Genomic DNA, 16,007 nt, shown 5'->3' on the forward strand with positions numbered 1-16,007 from the left:
TCATCATACTTGTTTTGATATGGGTAGGTCAAAAGGTCAAGCCGCATAATAGATTTATAGCCTTTTTTAACATTAAAAAAATTGTATAAAATCAAATGGAGTTTTTTTTTTTACAGAAATAAGCTTTGTTTTACATAGGTAGGCCTTGTATTAACACATCTAAGTTGGTTTGACACAAATTCGTCCATCGAAGCCAGTGCTAAATAGATTTTTCGAATGTGTCGAATATCCAACGTCCAATATAAAACTAACTTTACCACGGTGTGTCACCGGAATCTATAGTTTTTTTACTTCCCACTATTGGTTTTTCAGTTCCCACAATTCATCGCCGATATTGTTATCTAGTTTTGATGGGCATGATATTATTAGACAATATTTCGGCATTGTATATCAGCCTGAAATAAGTGGACCAGGCAGGGACGGCTTTGTCATTGTATGGTTATAGCTTTAATTTTAAATAAATGTCTATGTCTTCATTTCAGTTCGCCATCACCGAGTACTCAGGAACTCCTATAACTTATTATCATTTTGATAATTTTGACCTCTCCAAGTCTTTGGAAAGTAAAATCCCGTCAATAAGACAACAAAATGAAGGAACGAAGACGGCACGAGCCATCGAGCATGTTGTGTAAGTCCATCATCATCGTTTCTATCGTAACAGAACCATTGGACCCGATGTCACAGCCTGGTGCAGCTATCACTCATTGGTTGATCTTGCAAAAATAATAAAGTAAATTTTTTTATAAATATTGTAATAATATTGTGTTTTAATGCGTTAAAAGAATTGAGAAGAAAAATCACAAGAAACTTCTAGGCTTCTAACTTGTTGAAATGTAACATCCTGGCAACGTTAAGGTTACATTTAACATGGAGAACCGTGAGTATGGTAACAAATATTCACTCCACTGGTCATTTTGTTTCCAAAGTACACAAGTCTTCTCACCAACCAGAGGGTCTAGGAGAAGCTCAAAGAAGGTTTTGATCGTGATTACCGATGGCGCGTCACAGGACCACTCAAATTTAGATCGCGCAGTCAATGGCGCGGAGGCAAAGGGCATCGTTCGATTTACAATCGGGGTAAGACACTTTTAAAATGGTTATTGTTAAAAATTGCAAAGCATTCAGAAACAAAAGCATAATGGGTAATGTTACCAGGCTGCACACCCTACCTTTCTCAGTGGCACTTCAGCACTGCGCTGATGGTAGATGGACGGGAAGCTAAAACATGGGGGGCTTCAGTGGCTAATGCAGCGTTAACAGTTGAAGCTGTACACATTTTGAGAGTGGGGATCCTTAAAGGTGCCTCAACAGCTATATAGGGTTGTGATTGTATCTCCGCCTACCGAGGCTGGACAAGCCAATCAGAAAATACAGTTTCTAACGTCTATTTTTATCAAGACAGTAAAAAATAATGCTATGATAATGACATTTTTCTGCGTGGCTGATAAAGTTCTAATCTTTGTTTTCTATGGATAGGTGGGGGAAGCCTTCGACAATTATCGTGCGAAAGCAGAGTTGGAGAAGATCGCGTCTAGACCACCCAAAACACACGTGTTCCGCGTCAGCAACTTTGACGCCCTGGACAAAATCAGGGACACACTGGAGGAAAGCATCTTCTCTATTGAAGGTAGGAAGTCTCTCCAGAAAAAACTCAAAATACATCTCAGGTATTTATTTAAATTGCAATATTTGATGATCATTTTGCGTGATCATTCTCCCGAATTCTCATCACGTCAGTTATTTAACACCAACTTAACTCTTTGAAGACGTGATGATAGAAATGGTCAGTTAAAAATGATACAAAGAAATCCATCAATCACAGTTCTGGTATATGCCAGAGAGGGTCATGAGAGTATTTTACTGAGTCCCATCAAGACTCGTGTAAGTCCCTAAGATACAGTCCATAACACAGAACCAAAGACATCTGATGCATGATGCATAGGCCTATGTTGGTTGGAGTTATGGCCATCATAGATGTTTTAAATGTTGATCATCAGAGGAGCATCCAGGAAGGCATATGTTTTCAAAGGCTGCTAAGCCAGAGGGTGCATGACTCTGATACGTCTTCCCTTTAGGAACTCAGACAGGTGGCTCTTTGATAATGGAGATGGCCCAGGAAGGGTTCAGCGCAGCCTTCGTCCCGGGGGTGAACAAGTCTTTCAATCGACCAACACTAAGAATCTTTTCCACACATTAACAACCTTAATTCAACTCCACATTGCTGAGAGGTTAGTTATACATACAGTATGTCCCGAATAGTGACCTAATGCTTCTTCATACTTTCCAGGGTGGGTTTCAGATGGCATCTGTCGGAGCGTATGATTGGAGTGGGGGCTTTCGGGGCTACTCATCTGATGGTCGGCTTACATTTCCACAGGACGAACAGTTTGTGGAGAAAGACAGCTATCTAGGTAAGAAACACTAAGAAACAGTGAAAGGATCAATGTGGAGTTTGAACCAGTGAGAAAGTTTAGCTTCTTCAGCGCCATTCAAGGCTGTTCAGGATCTGACCAATCATGACCTTCTGGGTTCTTAGCTAGAGAATAAGTAAGAAGCGTGAGGCGAATCACTGTAGACATACCTATTGAATCCCGTCCCTGAAGTCTATTACTATTGCCCTGTTACAAAAAAGGAGCAGATCCATAATCAGTGTTAAGGGATGTAGCACCTGTGTTCGTTCTACAATGACTCTGAAATGGGACTATTTCAGATTTCTATCTAAAATAAGTCTCATATCTCCAATTTCAATCTTTTTTCTTTTTCTTGGAGGAACAGGCAGATTATTCTAACAAGCTAGCAAGATATCTTAACAAGCTAGTAAGCTTTCGTAATGAGCTAGCAAGCTATCTTAACAAGCTAGCATTCTGTCCTAATGAGCTAGCTAGTTCTAATGTTTGGTACTTTTTTATTTTTTTTGGGTCCATCCAGGCTACTCCATGGCTGTTGCTCATACCAGAAGTGGACCTCTAACCATTGTAGGGGCGCCGAGATACCTTCACAGAGGAGTAGTGTTTGTCTATCCTAAATCTTTGGACATCTCTAAAGGCCAGAAGGTTGACCCCTCTCCATGGCAGGTCTGTCAGCAGGAAATCTCTGTCAAAACAAAGGTCCAGCATGCAGCATTTGTACTTTTTGTACTTTACAAGTACAAATGCTTTTAGAAAACCTTTATAATATTTTTTTATTTAGTCTCATGCTTTTTAACTGTAATCTGTGTTATCCCGGTGTTTGACAAGGGCTATACAATGGGGAAGCTTATTCATATTTCGACGAGCAGCGCGGGTACGATGAGACGGGAGCCCAAGTTAAGCGGTCATTCGACTCTCGCACCCCTTACACCGCACGACTCCGACGCCTTCATTGAACACACACATGACACACCAAAACACACCCAACACAACCAACCAACATAAACGTCTCGGTCACGGTGTCGGGAACAACAACTCAGTAACAGCAACGCTAACCCACCCATAGAGATAAACAAACCCCACACAATGTCTCCGCCGCAAATGACCTAGGAGGGCGCCAGAGGTCCAACTTGAATTGGTCCAAACCCCCCCCCCCCATATAACTCCCAATTATTATTATTATTATTATTATTAACATCATTATTGCTTTTGCTTGGTTTCAATCAGTCTCAGATTGGTGAGTATTTTGGGGCGGAGATAGTGACCATGGCAGTGAATCCCACCCGTCAGATGTTCAGCAAAGTTGTCCTCATCGCCGCCCCTCTGCACATGGAGGAGGACTGGGAGGGCCGGGTGTACGTCTGCCAACTCACCGCCTCCGTGAGTAACCCCCCTAAAATGAACCAAAGGGCTGTTTAGTCTAATTACCATCAGCCAACAGGTTTCATAGTCTATTACCATCAGCAAACGGGAGGTGTAGTGTCTAAGTACAATCAGCCAATGGGGGGTATAGTCAAATTACCATCAGCCAATGGGGGTTATAGTCTAATTACCATCAGCCAATTGGAGGGTGTAGTCAAATTACCATCAGCCAATGGGGTTGTAGTCTAATTTCCATCAGCCAATGGGGGTCTAGATTCAGTCTGACCCGTGTGTCCCTGCCAGAGAGTGGACTGCCAGTTTGAGGAGCCGGTCGTCCTGCGAGGACAAGCGGGGGAGAGAGGAAGGTTCGGATCCTCCATGGCTCCCCTCCCTGACCTCAACCAGGACCGGGTCTATGACCTGGCCGTCGGGGCCCCGCTGGAGAACCAGGGCCAAGGCAGCGTGTACATCTTCCACGGCGACACGAGAGGCACCATAAACCCCAGGATCTCGCAGGTGGAAACCCAGACCTCTGTCATGTTCTGACGTTCATCTTCTGAAATGTGACCCTTCCCCCTGGTAATATCTACTGGATTGTCCCGGTCTCTCTGTAGAGGATTGCAGGCTCAGACATCCAGCCGGGATTGCAGTTCTTCGGCCTGTCCATCAGCCAATCCTCCTCTGACCTCAGTGGGGACGGACTCCCTGATTTAGCCGTGGGGTCAAAGGGCAAAGTGTTCCTAATCAGGTACTTTCAGTCTCGTGTGTTTGCATTGAATGATTGTAATAGAAAAAAGAGTTTGGTCATTTCTGCACCTTATAGGGTCGACAGATGAAGCTCCCGTTGAGGTAGCGGGAAGGGGGGGATCTTTTGTATTTTAAGAAATTTTTATTATTTATTCTTTTGTTATTTATGATTGAAAATGGGATTCAGGATCAACTTGCCCACTCAGGTGGGCCTCATTCACGCCTGAGGGACTCCCCGACAAAAAATTGATCCCCTACCACTTTATCATGCCGCCAAACTTTGTTTTTTGTTATGGATTTTCGGGAGAGCCCTGGTAGCAGGTGGTATCACTTTAAGAGTTGGAGATGGTTTTACAGGCCAACCCTGTCAAATAACTATCCATCTGTTGCACAAGGCTCCACCCTACACCCAACAACTCGTTCTGGCGCATTTTAATGAGCTGTACCAGAAGCCCTCTTGCTCTGCACCCAGTGGTGTGTATATTGGTAGCATTCAGATACAGCGTGTTGAAGGGGACATATTATACCACCAGGGGTTAGTGTGATTAGCCTAACAAGCCGTTTAGAAAATCTGCCCCATATGACATTACTAGTGGGCGTGTCCACTAGGGGTGTGACCGGGTACACGTGTACACGTGTAACCGGTTAGTAAATCATAACCGTTTAGGAAAAATCAGTAAACGAAAACCGAAAAAATAAAAATTTGAATCAAAAATAACACATAATATTTATTTAGCGATTAATAAAGCTACAAATGTTCCACTTGGACAACATTAAGGAGCTAATAAATGCACGCGATAAATGTTGGGTAACTGAACACCGGGCATTAGGCTACGTCATGTAACGTGTAAGTTCACGGTTCCAGTGCTGGCCTCAACCGTACGTTCACACCAAACGCGACGGGGCGACAAGATCCCATACAAAGTGAACGCAGAGACGTGTATCGGGCGAATTTTTCGCGAGAGAAATCCGGCGACAAGTTTTGATTTGTCACACCACACTTTTGCCTTGCACAGGCGAGCGCGTTCACGAGAATTTGTAACAGCCAATCAGCGTTCAACCGTCAAACTCAGTGCAGTGCAGTCCGGGGTGAACTGCAGCACGGAGGAGAAAGTGAATGTTGCAGTTTGCGACTCCCGGAGCTCTATATAATATAATAGTATATAATATAATATTTGTATATATAATATCACGGCCAAAAGCTTGATTTTCGATCTAAACTCTACCCTCCATTGGTCGTATAGCGCGACTGCGGTCCACTTAAAATAAATAAATAAAACGGTTAACCGTGTACAAGAAAAAAAAGGGTTTGTGTAACCGTTTAAAATATTTTGTAACCGTTCACACCCCTAGTGTCCACCTAGATCTGTGCTTGATAGATGGGCAACGGTTACGTCAGTACACTGGGTAGGCTGGTAGACTGATCTACCCAGTGTAGATCTAGGTGGACACACCCACTACTGATGCCATATTGGGCAGATTTTCAAAACGGCTTGTGAGGCTAATCACACTCACACCTGGTGGTATAATATGTCTCCTTTAAAGCGCAGGTGCCTTGAGCCCCAGCAAGATCCTCTCTCTTGCGCTGCAGAGGAGCACACTCAGAGCCAGAGTACATAGTGAGCCCAAGTCCACCAGTTTTGTTTCCCTCACGGGAAATTATTTAGGAAAATGTATGTACTGTAATCAATGGCAAATAACAAATAACTTATTATTTAAAAGATAATTTTTGAAGTGTCAAAAGTCGCAGATTGTATTAAACCAGTAAAGTAACATTTAGCTACGTGTGAAATCGTTCAGTTCAATACAGCTCTTGTCTCTCACAATATGCGTCCCCGATACCAACATGACCAGTTTACTGCCACTGTGTTTCTCTCACGAGCCAGTGCAAAACAAAGCTCTGTCACGTTGTAACGTTGTAACGTTGTAACGTTCTAACAAATAATTCAGAGTTGAATTCAGAATCCTTGGTTTATTTACACACCAGATTGTTGCCAGTGATGCAAAGTTCAGATCTTAGCATCCAAAGACCAGACTCCGATCTTTGGATCTGCGGCAGACCTTACAGAAAACAAGTCTTTCTGACACCCCAAAATCCACAAATAAGCTGCGTTTAGGGCTGAGAGTTTAGGAAAGGGTTGGGGGGGAGGTGTTATCGCCATGGTTACAACCCACGCCAACAAATTTTTTTTCAACGTTATTGTGTAACTGTTGTGAGTGTCAGATCAGAACATCAGATCACAACAGGCTTTCCGTCTGAACAACCCCAAAGTCCTGAGGTGTGCAAAGTCGACAAACTAATAACAATACCATCAATATTACTTAAGGACACGAGTATCTCCCAACGTCACAAACATAAACCAAAATAGAACTGGATTAAAAAAAACAGGTGGGACATGTTTGCGTCAATAAATTAGAGCTCTTAAGTAGAAATGTAAGGGATCTCGTTAATTCAGAAAAACAGCAGAATTTGTACCACCATGAAATCTTATCTCAGAAAAGATAGTTAACTCATTTTCTCAAATGAATGCATAACACCTCCGTACTTGTGCACAACGCTTGTGGTCAATATGCTCTTCCTTCTGCCCACTGATGACGTAGGAAGGTGATGCAAACCATGTCAATCTGGGAAACTATTGTAGACTCATTCTGATGAACCTCGTTCTGATGAAATGTTAAATCGCTGGACTGCCCCTTCAAATTATTTACAGTAAATTTGATTTTGAACGTGATCCAGATTATCTAATTTGGGGGAATTATTGTTTGAAATATGTGAAAAGAAAATTGTGCCTCCTTTCTCTCAGGTCAAAACCCATTGTGATGGTGGAAGCTCAAGTGACCTTCACTCCGGCCCAGATACCACCCAGCCCCTCTGACTGCCTCACCCCGGTGAACATCTCCGCTGAAGTCTGCTTCACAATGAGCGGCCCACCTTCGGTCCTACAGACAGGTTTCTGAACCTCTCACCTAAACCTGTGTTAGTTTGTAGCTCAGCTAGTAGAGCAAGCATTAACACTGCCAGGGTTTGGGTTCAATTCCCTGTCTAGTAGAGCAAGCATTAACACTGCCAGGGTTGGGGTTCAATTCCCTGTCTAGTAGAGCAAGCATTAACACTGCCAGGGTTAGCGGTTCAATTCCCTGCCTAGTAGAGCAAGCATTAACACTGCTAGGGTTAGCGGTTCCATTCCCTGTCTAGCTCACCTGGTAGAGCTGGCCCTTACACTGCCTTATTTGGGCGATAACCCTTGTTTTATTTCCCATGGGGTCTCTCATGCAAGATTATATGCACTCATGGGATTGGCAGAAACACACACACTATAAATCTTTCACATCTTCACACTTTTCCAACGTCAACGTTCAAATCAAACCATATGAGGTAAAAGGAGGAGGGGTGAAGGGGGGATTGTGTTTTGTTAACTAACTTCGATAATAACATCTAGGACGTAGTGACAATCAAATTGGTTCCACATGGTCTTCCTTTCTACTGTCTTCCAGTACAAGCCGGGATAAATTTTACTCTGTCACTGGACGCCATCCGAAAGCGAGCCTACTTCACTCCGAATGTGCGCGCGCAGGCCGAGTCTTTCACTCTCAACCAGACAGGAAGATGTTTCACCTACCGAGTGGTCATTGAGGTACGTGGTTCCCTAAGCACCGTGCTGGTAACTGGTAGTTAGTTAGTGATGTGCAATGGGAGCACCAGGGAAAACTGGTCCAAATGACCTATTTAAACAATTTAGGGGTCAATCAGGTAAGCTAATCACTTGGTACTTGGCTGCTCTGTGCTGTCTTGTGTAATAAATCTCTAATACATTTTAAATTGAGCACTAGTAAAGTAAAGGGTAGATAATTTCAATTAAATTCAAAAAAGCTTTATTTGTCCCCAGGGGGCAATTGAAGACACATAGAGCAGCAGTATTACGAAGGACGAGGTTGGGTCCAAACATAAAAAAACAAAACAAAAAGCACAGCGTTGCTACCTGATAGACAGTACACACAAAGCACAGGTGTGTACAAATAGACAAAAATATAAAATATGTATAAAATATGTACAGTGTATGTTTATCAATGGAGAAATGACTCTTAAAAGTGTAAAAAGTGTAAAATATGACAGATATATAAAGTGCAATCAATTAATAAATGCCATACTGGTGAGAATACAATTATGAGATGAATTGCAGCGAGGTAGTTATATTGTGAACAGTTAATGGGAGGGAGAGGGCAAAACAGAGTTTACGGCTTCAACAGTCTGTGTTGGGCGGGCACAAGCCCGGTAGGGGGGTTTAGGAGGAGTTGAGGAGGTGAACACCCTTGGGAACATAGGTTGCTTTTCTCCTCTGTGTCCTGCAGCCGGGGCAGCGAAGTCAGCGACCTGAGGGGAGCCATTCAAGTGTAGAGTGTTTGAGGGGTCCTGCATGATCCTGTTGGCTAACCGGAGTGTTTGCTGGTCATAGATGGAGGAGAGAGTTCTTGTTGAAAGTCCAATGATCTTAGAGCAGACTCTGGCCGTACTCTCCAGGCGGTTTCTGTTTTGGAGGCTAATGGATTGGAACCAACAGGTTATGGAGAATGTACAGATGCTCTTGATGAAGGGGTAATAGAAAGTGAGCAAGATGTTTTTGCTGACTCTGAGGAATTGAGTTTCCCTAGGAGATGCTGATGCCAGACTAATTCTGATCAGGGCATCTCTTCCCTTATTGGTTCGGGGAATCCATCTTGGCTGTCACTAACAATGCGTGAAATGCATAACTTCTGAATGGCTGAAAAGTTTTTGGAGGGCGGGAGCATAGAGGGAAGGGCCATTTCCTCTATCAGAGCTCTCTTCTTCTCTTCCACTTTACAACTCTTGAATGGTTCTAGCGGCGGTCTAAAGGAGCAGATTGTAACCGTGTATTGTCCCTTATTGCAGCCCTGTCCCGATGACTCTCTGAACGACTTGTACAATGAGCTGACCTTCTCGTTCGTCGGCGTCCCCTCAACGGACAACCTCAGCCCCAGTCTGTCCCAGCAAGCCCTCACCACCAGCTACCATCCAGTAGGCTCCTCTCCATCTCCACTCCAACGCTCCGTCTCATTATATACCTGGTTCCGTGTACGAGATAGGGCGGCCCTAACATTTTGAAGTCCTCTTGTTTTCTGAACCCATGAACTGAACACACAGGGGCATAATTACTTGGGAGATGAGGTGTTTTAGATAAACGGCCGCCTGGTTCCCCGTGGTTAACACTGTCAACATAAGAACAGAAGTGTGACCATGGTTCACACCAACACATATCTTCTAACCTCCTCCCCTCCTCACTCTCACACAGCTGAGCTTCAAGATCAACTGCGAAAATGCCTGTGTGGATGAACTCAAAGTCGGTTTCAACTTCAGTGGGTGAGTCAACCTGAGCTGTTATAACGTGTAGGTGAGAAGGATGTGTGATGGTTAGAGGAGGCAGGCGAGGTGAAGACAATGTGTTGAGATCTGAAACACAAAGTGAAGAGAACATTTTCAAAAGCAAAATAAGAAAATAAATTAAATGGCTAATTCCCCTGCAAAATGACATGGAAACGTTTGTTTTGTGCGGCACATCCCGCTGAATCCAGTCTGTGAAGGAACCCACGCTTAGGCGGCATGTGGCTCTGGAGTTACAGCGGGCTGGCTGGTAACCGAAAGCTTGCTAGTTCGATCCTGTGTGTGTGGAGGTGTCCCTTAGCAAGGCACCTCACTGCTCCCGACGAGCTGGCTGTGTTTCATGTCCGAGACCGCCGTCTGTTGCTTGAATGAGTGAATGTTAAGCAATATTGTAAAGTGCTTTGTCTGGCCCCTGGTTAGACAAGCGCTGTATAAATGCGGTCCATTCACACAGAAGGCTGGCTAGCATGGTCAAGACGGCTTGATAGCTGGTTAAGTAGTTGTTTCCTAATCCTCCTTTCTCCCCTACACCAGCTCCTCTGCCGTTCGGGTCGGCATCGATGACTTACTGAACGTGACGACATCCCTCACCAACTTGGGAGAAGACTCGTACAACAGCCAGGTGGTTCTGACCTACCCCGCAGGACTTTCCTTCAGGAAGTTCAGCACCCTGCAGGTGCGTGCATAGCATTTTGGTTCTGTTTTGAGCATCCCTCTGTTTGTATGCAAGCAAAGGAGAGCAAAGAGCCATGAGACCGTGGACAGAAACAGCCCACCAAGAAACACAACAAGTAGAAGTTGATCCGGCATCATCTATACAAGTCTCTGTACTCACATAATAAGAACTGCGGTAGATCACGCTGATTTTAAATAACGACATTGGAACGTAGTTCAAAAATGATTATTTTGCCAGTTAAAATGCACTATGGGGTCAGATTTACAATTCGGGCCGTAATTGTGTCTTGTAATTGGCTTGTAATTGTGTGTGTGTCTTTTTGAACTGAAATTGAGCTGGTCATGTGGTTCATTTCTTTTTGTAGATCTGAATATTGTGTTCATACTGCACTAAGTGTGTACCTGTGATCAGCCCTGGTCTTAAAAGCAAACCCTAAATGTCCATGTACACTCAGTATGAACCATCAGAGTGCAGGGGAAGGCTCAGCCGTGGGCCGGAGGAGGCTGATGTGTCTTTCCCCCTCAGGGGCGGGTGGAGTGCAGCTCGGTGGACAGTGAGAACGGCATGTCTCCCGGACGGAGCAGCTGCTGGGTCTACAGACCCATCCTCAAGACCAACGCTAAGGTCCGCCGCCGCCATCACACCGACCACCCAGTCAATCCACCAGTTAGTCCCTTAGGTCATTGGATGATCTGTCATTGAGTATGTCAGTCAGTTGGATAATTAGCAGATCAGTGAGTACGTCAGTTAGCTAGTTAGGTGGTTATTGCGTTAGTTAGTGTGGAGGCTGATCGTCAAAGGGTCTTTTCTGGTCATGGGAGGATCATGCTAATGATTCATTCACATGATTGTTGACGAAGACTGTCTGCCATTCAGGCTGTGTTCACCGTGTCCTACGGCATCGACTCCAACAGTCAGCTTTGCCACAAGATTCGCATCACAGCCAAGGCCAACAGGTAGCTCACACACACGCACACTCACCTCCAACCTCTGCCCTCCAGGCCACACAGACCTCCTCAGGTCCTGCACTGAGTCCCCCGTCTGATGGCAGCCGATGAGGAGTCAAGGGCCATAGAAGCACGTTTACTTTGTAACCTTTCTTTAACGTTTCCTTGGGTCTGTTTAGTGGAAACCTGGATCACTCACAGCAGAGTGTACTGAACCAGACGGAGGAGATCCACGTGAAGTACAGCATATTCCTTTCCATCGCCAGGTGGGTTTGCACGAATGAAACACACGTTTTTTGGATGAAACAAAGACGAAGGGCGTGACCGATCTGGAGAGGGAAGGATTGACCATAGCTGAAGATAGCCCTAGCAAGAAGTCAGATTTAATGTTAACACACTATTGGGGGGAGTGTGTTGAGTTGTTCCTTAAATAAAAGATGTTTCCATCTCAAAGATAACAAATTAGCATGTAGCAAATAGAGTTATGTATTTCATAACTGTGCTTGTGCATGTGCACAGCAGTCGCGTCTTTCTCACATCTCCACAAGCAATAGGCCGATGTCAAATGGAGGCTGAGGCTCCACGGATCACAATAATAAAACACAGCAAAAGCCGTCAAAGATAAATAACAACCCCCCTTTATGAATTACAACCAGGCACCCAACACCAACACACACTAATGCACACACACACTCAGTCTTGTGCTCACACACATACACAGGTACTTTTACTTCCATCTGTACCATGAGAGGGGAAGTAGCTCTCTTCCTCTCTGATGTTCCAATCAAGTCATCAAGGTGTATATCATTTGTGATATTATGAAAAACATTTTTCCATGAAAGAATTATACCAAAAAGACAAAGAAAGTCCTCAGCTCCTATCCATCCAAACATCTGGTTGAACATGTGGAGTAACCTCCATACATCACTGAACATGCTAACAACATTCATCTCTGAACATTGTAACAACATACATCACTGAACGTAACATCATTGAACATATTAACAACATGCATAACTAAACATAGGAACAACATATGTATGTTGTTCCTATGTTCAGTTATGCATGTCTTTCCTATGTTCAGTGATGCATGGTAGTATGCTCAGTGATGTTGTTAATATGTTCAGTGATCTTATACTCTGAAAATACTGAACAGACTGAACATACCAACATACATCAATGAACATAACATCACCGAACAAACTAACAACATATAGGACATCACTCAACATATTAACAACATACATCACTGAACATACTAACAACATATGTCATTGAACATAACATTACTGAACATAGCATCCAGTACAGATTGGAGTAGCTGCAGAATAATATCCAAGGGCTGTGTATTAACTGACTCACTCTCTCCTTATTTAGCTCACTCAGTTACACCAACTTCACCTTCGGAAGAAAGGATTTACACAAACCAGTGGTGAATCCAGTAACGGTAAGCGTAGCTGTAAAACTAGCACTATGAAATTAATGTTAAATTATTTCAGATAATTGATCCTCTTTAACATGCAATCACTTTGTGATCTTTGCTTTTCATCGCAACTATCACTCTCTTCCATCTACCGCTGTCTCTCTCATCATTGTCCATCATAACCCATCATTACCTCTCCCTTTCTCATTCTCTCCGTTAATATTTCTCCACCATCATCCCTGTCTGCCTCTCTATCTCTCTGTCTGTCTGTCTGTCTGTCTGTCTGTCTGTCTGTCTGTCTGTCTGCTTCTCTCTCTCTCTCTCTATCCGTCTATCTCCCTCTTTTCTCTGTCTGTATCTCTGTCTGTCTGTTTGTCTGTCTGTCTGTCTGTCTGTCTCTCTCTATCTCTCTCTCTCTCTGTGTCTCCCTCCGTCTCTCTCTGTGTCTCCCTCCGTCTCTCTGTCTGTCTGCCTCTGTCTCTCTCTGTGTCTGCCTCTGTCTCTCTCTGTGTCTGCCTCTGTCTCTCTCTCTCTCTCTACCTGTCTGCCCCTCTCTCTCTCTGTGTCTGCCTCTGTCTCCCTCTCTCTACCCGTCTTCCCCTCTCTCTCTCTCTGTGCCTGTCTCTCTCTCTCTCTCTGCCTCTATCTCTGTCTCTCTCTACCTGTCTGCCCTTCTCTCGCTCTCTCTCTCTCTCTCTCTCTCTCTCTCTCTCTCTCTCTCTCTCTCTCTCTCTCTCTCTCTCTCTCTCTCTCTCTCTCTCTCTCTCTCTCTCTCTCTCTGTGTCTATGTGTGTGTGTGTGTGTGTCTCTCTCTCTCTCTCTCTCTCTCTCTCTCTCTCTCTCTCTCTCTCTCTCTCTCTCTCTCTCTCTCTCTCTCTCTCTCTCTCTCTCTCTCTCTCTCTCTCTGTGAGTGTGTCTGTCTCTCTCCCTCTCTCTGTCTCTCTCTGTCTCTGTCTCTGTCTCTCTCTGTGTCTGCCTCTGTCTCCCTCTCTTTCTAACTGTCTGTCTCTCTCTGTCTCTCTCTGTGTCTGCCTCTCTCTCTCTCTGTGTCTCCCTCTGTCTCTCTCTGTGTCTGCCTCTCTCTCTCTCCCTCTCTCTCTCTCTGTGTCTGCCTCTCTCTCTCTCTGTGTCTCTCTCTGTCTCTGTCTCTCTCTGTGTCTGTCTCTCTCTGTCTCTCTCTGTGTCTGCCTCTCTCTCTCCCTCTGTCTCTCCCTCTGTCTCTCTCTGTGTCTGCCTCTGTCTCTCTCTCAGGTGTTAAACTTTGGGAGGGCTTTTAATGTGACGGTGCTGATCAAGGTTCCTGTGCGGCTCGGAGGCGAACACATCTGGCAGGAGAGGGAAGACCTCCAGGTGGCCGACGGAGCACAGACTCCACCACTCAACAGACTCCTACACCTTCACACCTCCACACCTCACACACACACACACACACACACACACACACACACATATATACTTACAGACACACACGCCATATATGTCAATATTATTTAGCTTGATAAATATAAAAGGTCAAACTCACCTTTAAAATTAAGTATTGTCATAAAAATTACAAAGAATACGGCATTAAGTCTCTTCAAAACACAGACACATACACCGTCACACGCCTCTGTTTTGTGTGTATTACTTGCTGCTGTGACCCCTGAGGGGATTCAGAAAGTGATTCTATCTCCTCTGAACCTTGATGTGGTGGTTGGTTTGTTAATGCTGCTCCCTGAGCCAGTTCACCCCTGATGACGACGTCATGTTTTCATCTCAACCAGGCGGCTCAAACAAAGTTAAATCCATTAGAAGGTGGTGTTGTGTTGAAGTAGCTTGGGTCGCCCCACGGGTGAGCAGGTGGTTCCTAGAGAGACGCTGACTCTCAAGCTGTTTCTAGGTTCCAGAGTGCCGGCGAGACGGCGTGGAGCCGGCGGCCCGTCCAGACTTTCTGACGGAGGTTCAGCAGAGCCTCACAGTGGTATGTATGTCCCTGTGCGCTGGCGTCTTTGGTTCTGTCAATAACGGGTTGTGTGTGTTTGTCCGTGGCGCCGCAGGTCGCGGCTGGTAGTGTGTTGTTTCTGTACATGATGGGTTGTGTGTGTTTTACGCTCTGTTGTGTGCGGTTGTGATAATGGCATTGTGTATGTGGTTGTGCATGGTTTTGTGTTATTCTGTGTGATGTGTGGTTTGGTGATGTGTGTGTCAGGACTGCTCGGTGGCGAGCTGTCTGGTGTTCAGGTGCAACATGTTCATGGGTCGGGCGCAGAGCAGCACCTTCACACTCAACGGCAACCTCAGCTCTGGGTGGATCGCACAGGTAGGTTGGGGGAGGAGCCTGTCACGGAGACCGTGGAGGGTTTGGATAGGGTAGAGGGTTGTCACGGAGACCGGGGAGGGTTTGGATAGGGTAGAGGGTTGTCACGGAGACCGGGGAGGGTTTGGATAGGGTAGAGGGTTGTCATAGAGACCGGGGAGGGTTTGAATACGGTAGAGGGTTGTCATGGGGACCGGGGAGGGATTGATTAAGGTAGAGGGTCGTCTTGGGGACCGGTGAGGGTTTGAAGAGATATAGAGTTTCCATAGAGACTTTTCCTTCCTATGTTTTGGCTATTCCCGAACCAGCTTACTATTTCACTGGTCTATGCTTTTTGTTACAGATCGGTATTCAGTCGGCTAAGTTCCTCCTCATAAGCACAGCCACCCTGGAATACGATGAGGACACATACATTTTCTTTTCCACAGAGTCTAAACACACCCCTCCCATCCGAAAGGTAACTCTCGCTCTGGCCTCAACTCAGTCCTGCTAGTCCAGGGTCTCTGATCAGAACCTTCACGCAGTCATGTGACTCCTCAGATCGTCACTGAGGTGGAGGTGTACCCGGTAGCAAACTTCACTAAAGAGATCGTTGGAGGCACCTTCGGAGGACTGCTCCTGCTGGCCATCATTACGGCCGCTCTATATAAGGTGACCTCAAGACTTTGTGTGGATGGGCCGATCCCAGCAGAAAGGGCTTGAGTTCAGGACAGTAGTCTTGGAAAGTTGTTCAACTTCCAGCTGGCAGAT

General features: G+C 45.1%; 1 protein-coding gene across 3 annotated transcripts in view; it reads left to right on the forward strand.

The window, feature by feature from the left end:
- Positions 1 to 16,007, forward strand: part of LOC115531276 (integrin alpha-X) — a 41,556-nt gene that overhangs the window by 24,692 nt on the left and 857 nt on the right. For 2 of the 3 annotated variants that reach the window (XM_030340429.1, XM_030340431.1), the window contains 23 exons: positions 483 to 628; positions 927 to 1,077; positions 1,477 to 1,627; positions 2,076 to 2,146; positions 2,288 to 2,411; positions 2,929 to 3,107; positions 3,636 to 3,788; positions 4,074 to 4,286; positions 4,385 to 4,518; positions 7,322 to 7,467; positions 8,013 to 8,152; positions 9,427 to 9,552; positions 9,827 to 9,894; positions 10,450 to 10,591; positions 11,117 to 11,215; positions 11,468 to 11,547; positions 11,718 to 11,804; positions 12,916 to 12,985; positions 14,213 to 14,311; positions 14,841 to 14,921; positions 15,150 to 15,260; positions 15,601 to 15,714; positions 15,798 to 15,908. In XM_030340429.1, the coding sequence (XP_030196289.1) occupies positions 483 to 628; positions 927 to 1,077; positions 1,477 to 1,627; positions 2,076 to 2,146; positions 2,288 to 2,411; positions 2,929 to 3,107; positions 3,636 to 3,788; positions 4,074 to 4,286; positions 4,385 to 4,518; positions 7,322 to 7,467; positions 8,013 to 8,152; positions 9,427 to 9,552; positions 9,827 to 9,894; positions 10,450 to 10,591; positions 11,117 to 11,215; positions 11,468 to 11,547; positions 11,718 to 11,804; positions 12,916 to 12,985; positions 14,213 to 14,311; positions 14,841 to 14,921; positions 15,150 to 15,260; positions 15,601 to 15,714; positions 15,798 to 15,908 (2,796 nt within the window). The remainder of the gene's footprint in view (positions 1 to 482; positions 629 to 926; positions 1,078 to 1,476; positions 1,628 to 2,075; positions 2,147 to 2,287; positions 2,412 to 2,928; positions 3,108 to 3,635; positions 3,789 to 4,073; positions 4,287 to 4,384; positions 4,519 to 7,321; positions 7,468 to 8,012; positions 8,153 to 9,426; positions 9,553 to 9,826; positions 9,895 to 10,449; positions 10,592 to 11,116; positions 11,216 to 11,467; positions 11,548 to 11,717; positions 11,805 to 12,915; positions 12,986 to 14,212; positions 14,312 to 14,840; positions 14,922 to 15,149; positions 15,261 to 15,600; positions 15,715 to 15,797; positions 15,909 to 16,007) is intronic. The other variant, XM_030340430.1, reaches the window with a different exon arrangement.

The sequence above is a fragment of the Gadus morhua genome, chromosome 18, assembly GCF_902167405.1.
Source record: "Gadus morhua chromosome 18, gadMor3.0, whole genome shotgun sequence".
NCBI lineage: Eukaryota > Metazoa > Chordata > Actinopteri > Gadiformes > Gadidae > Gadus > Gadus morhua.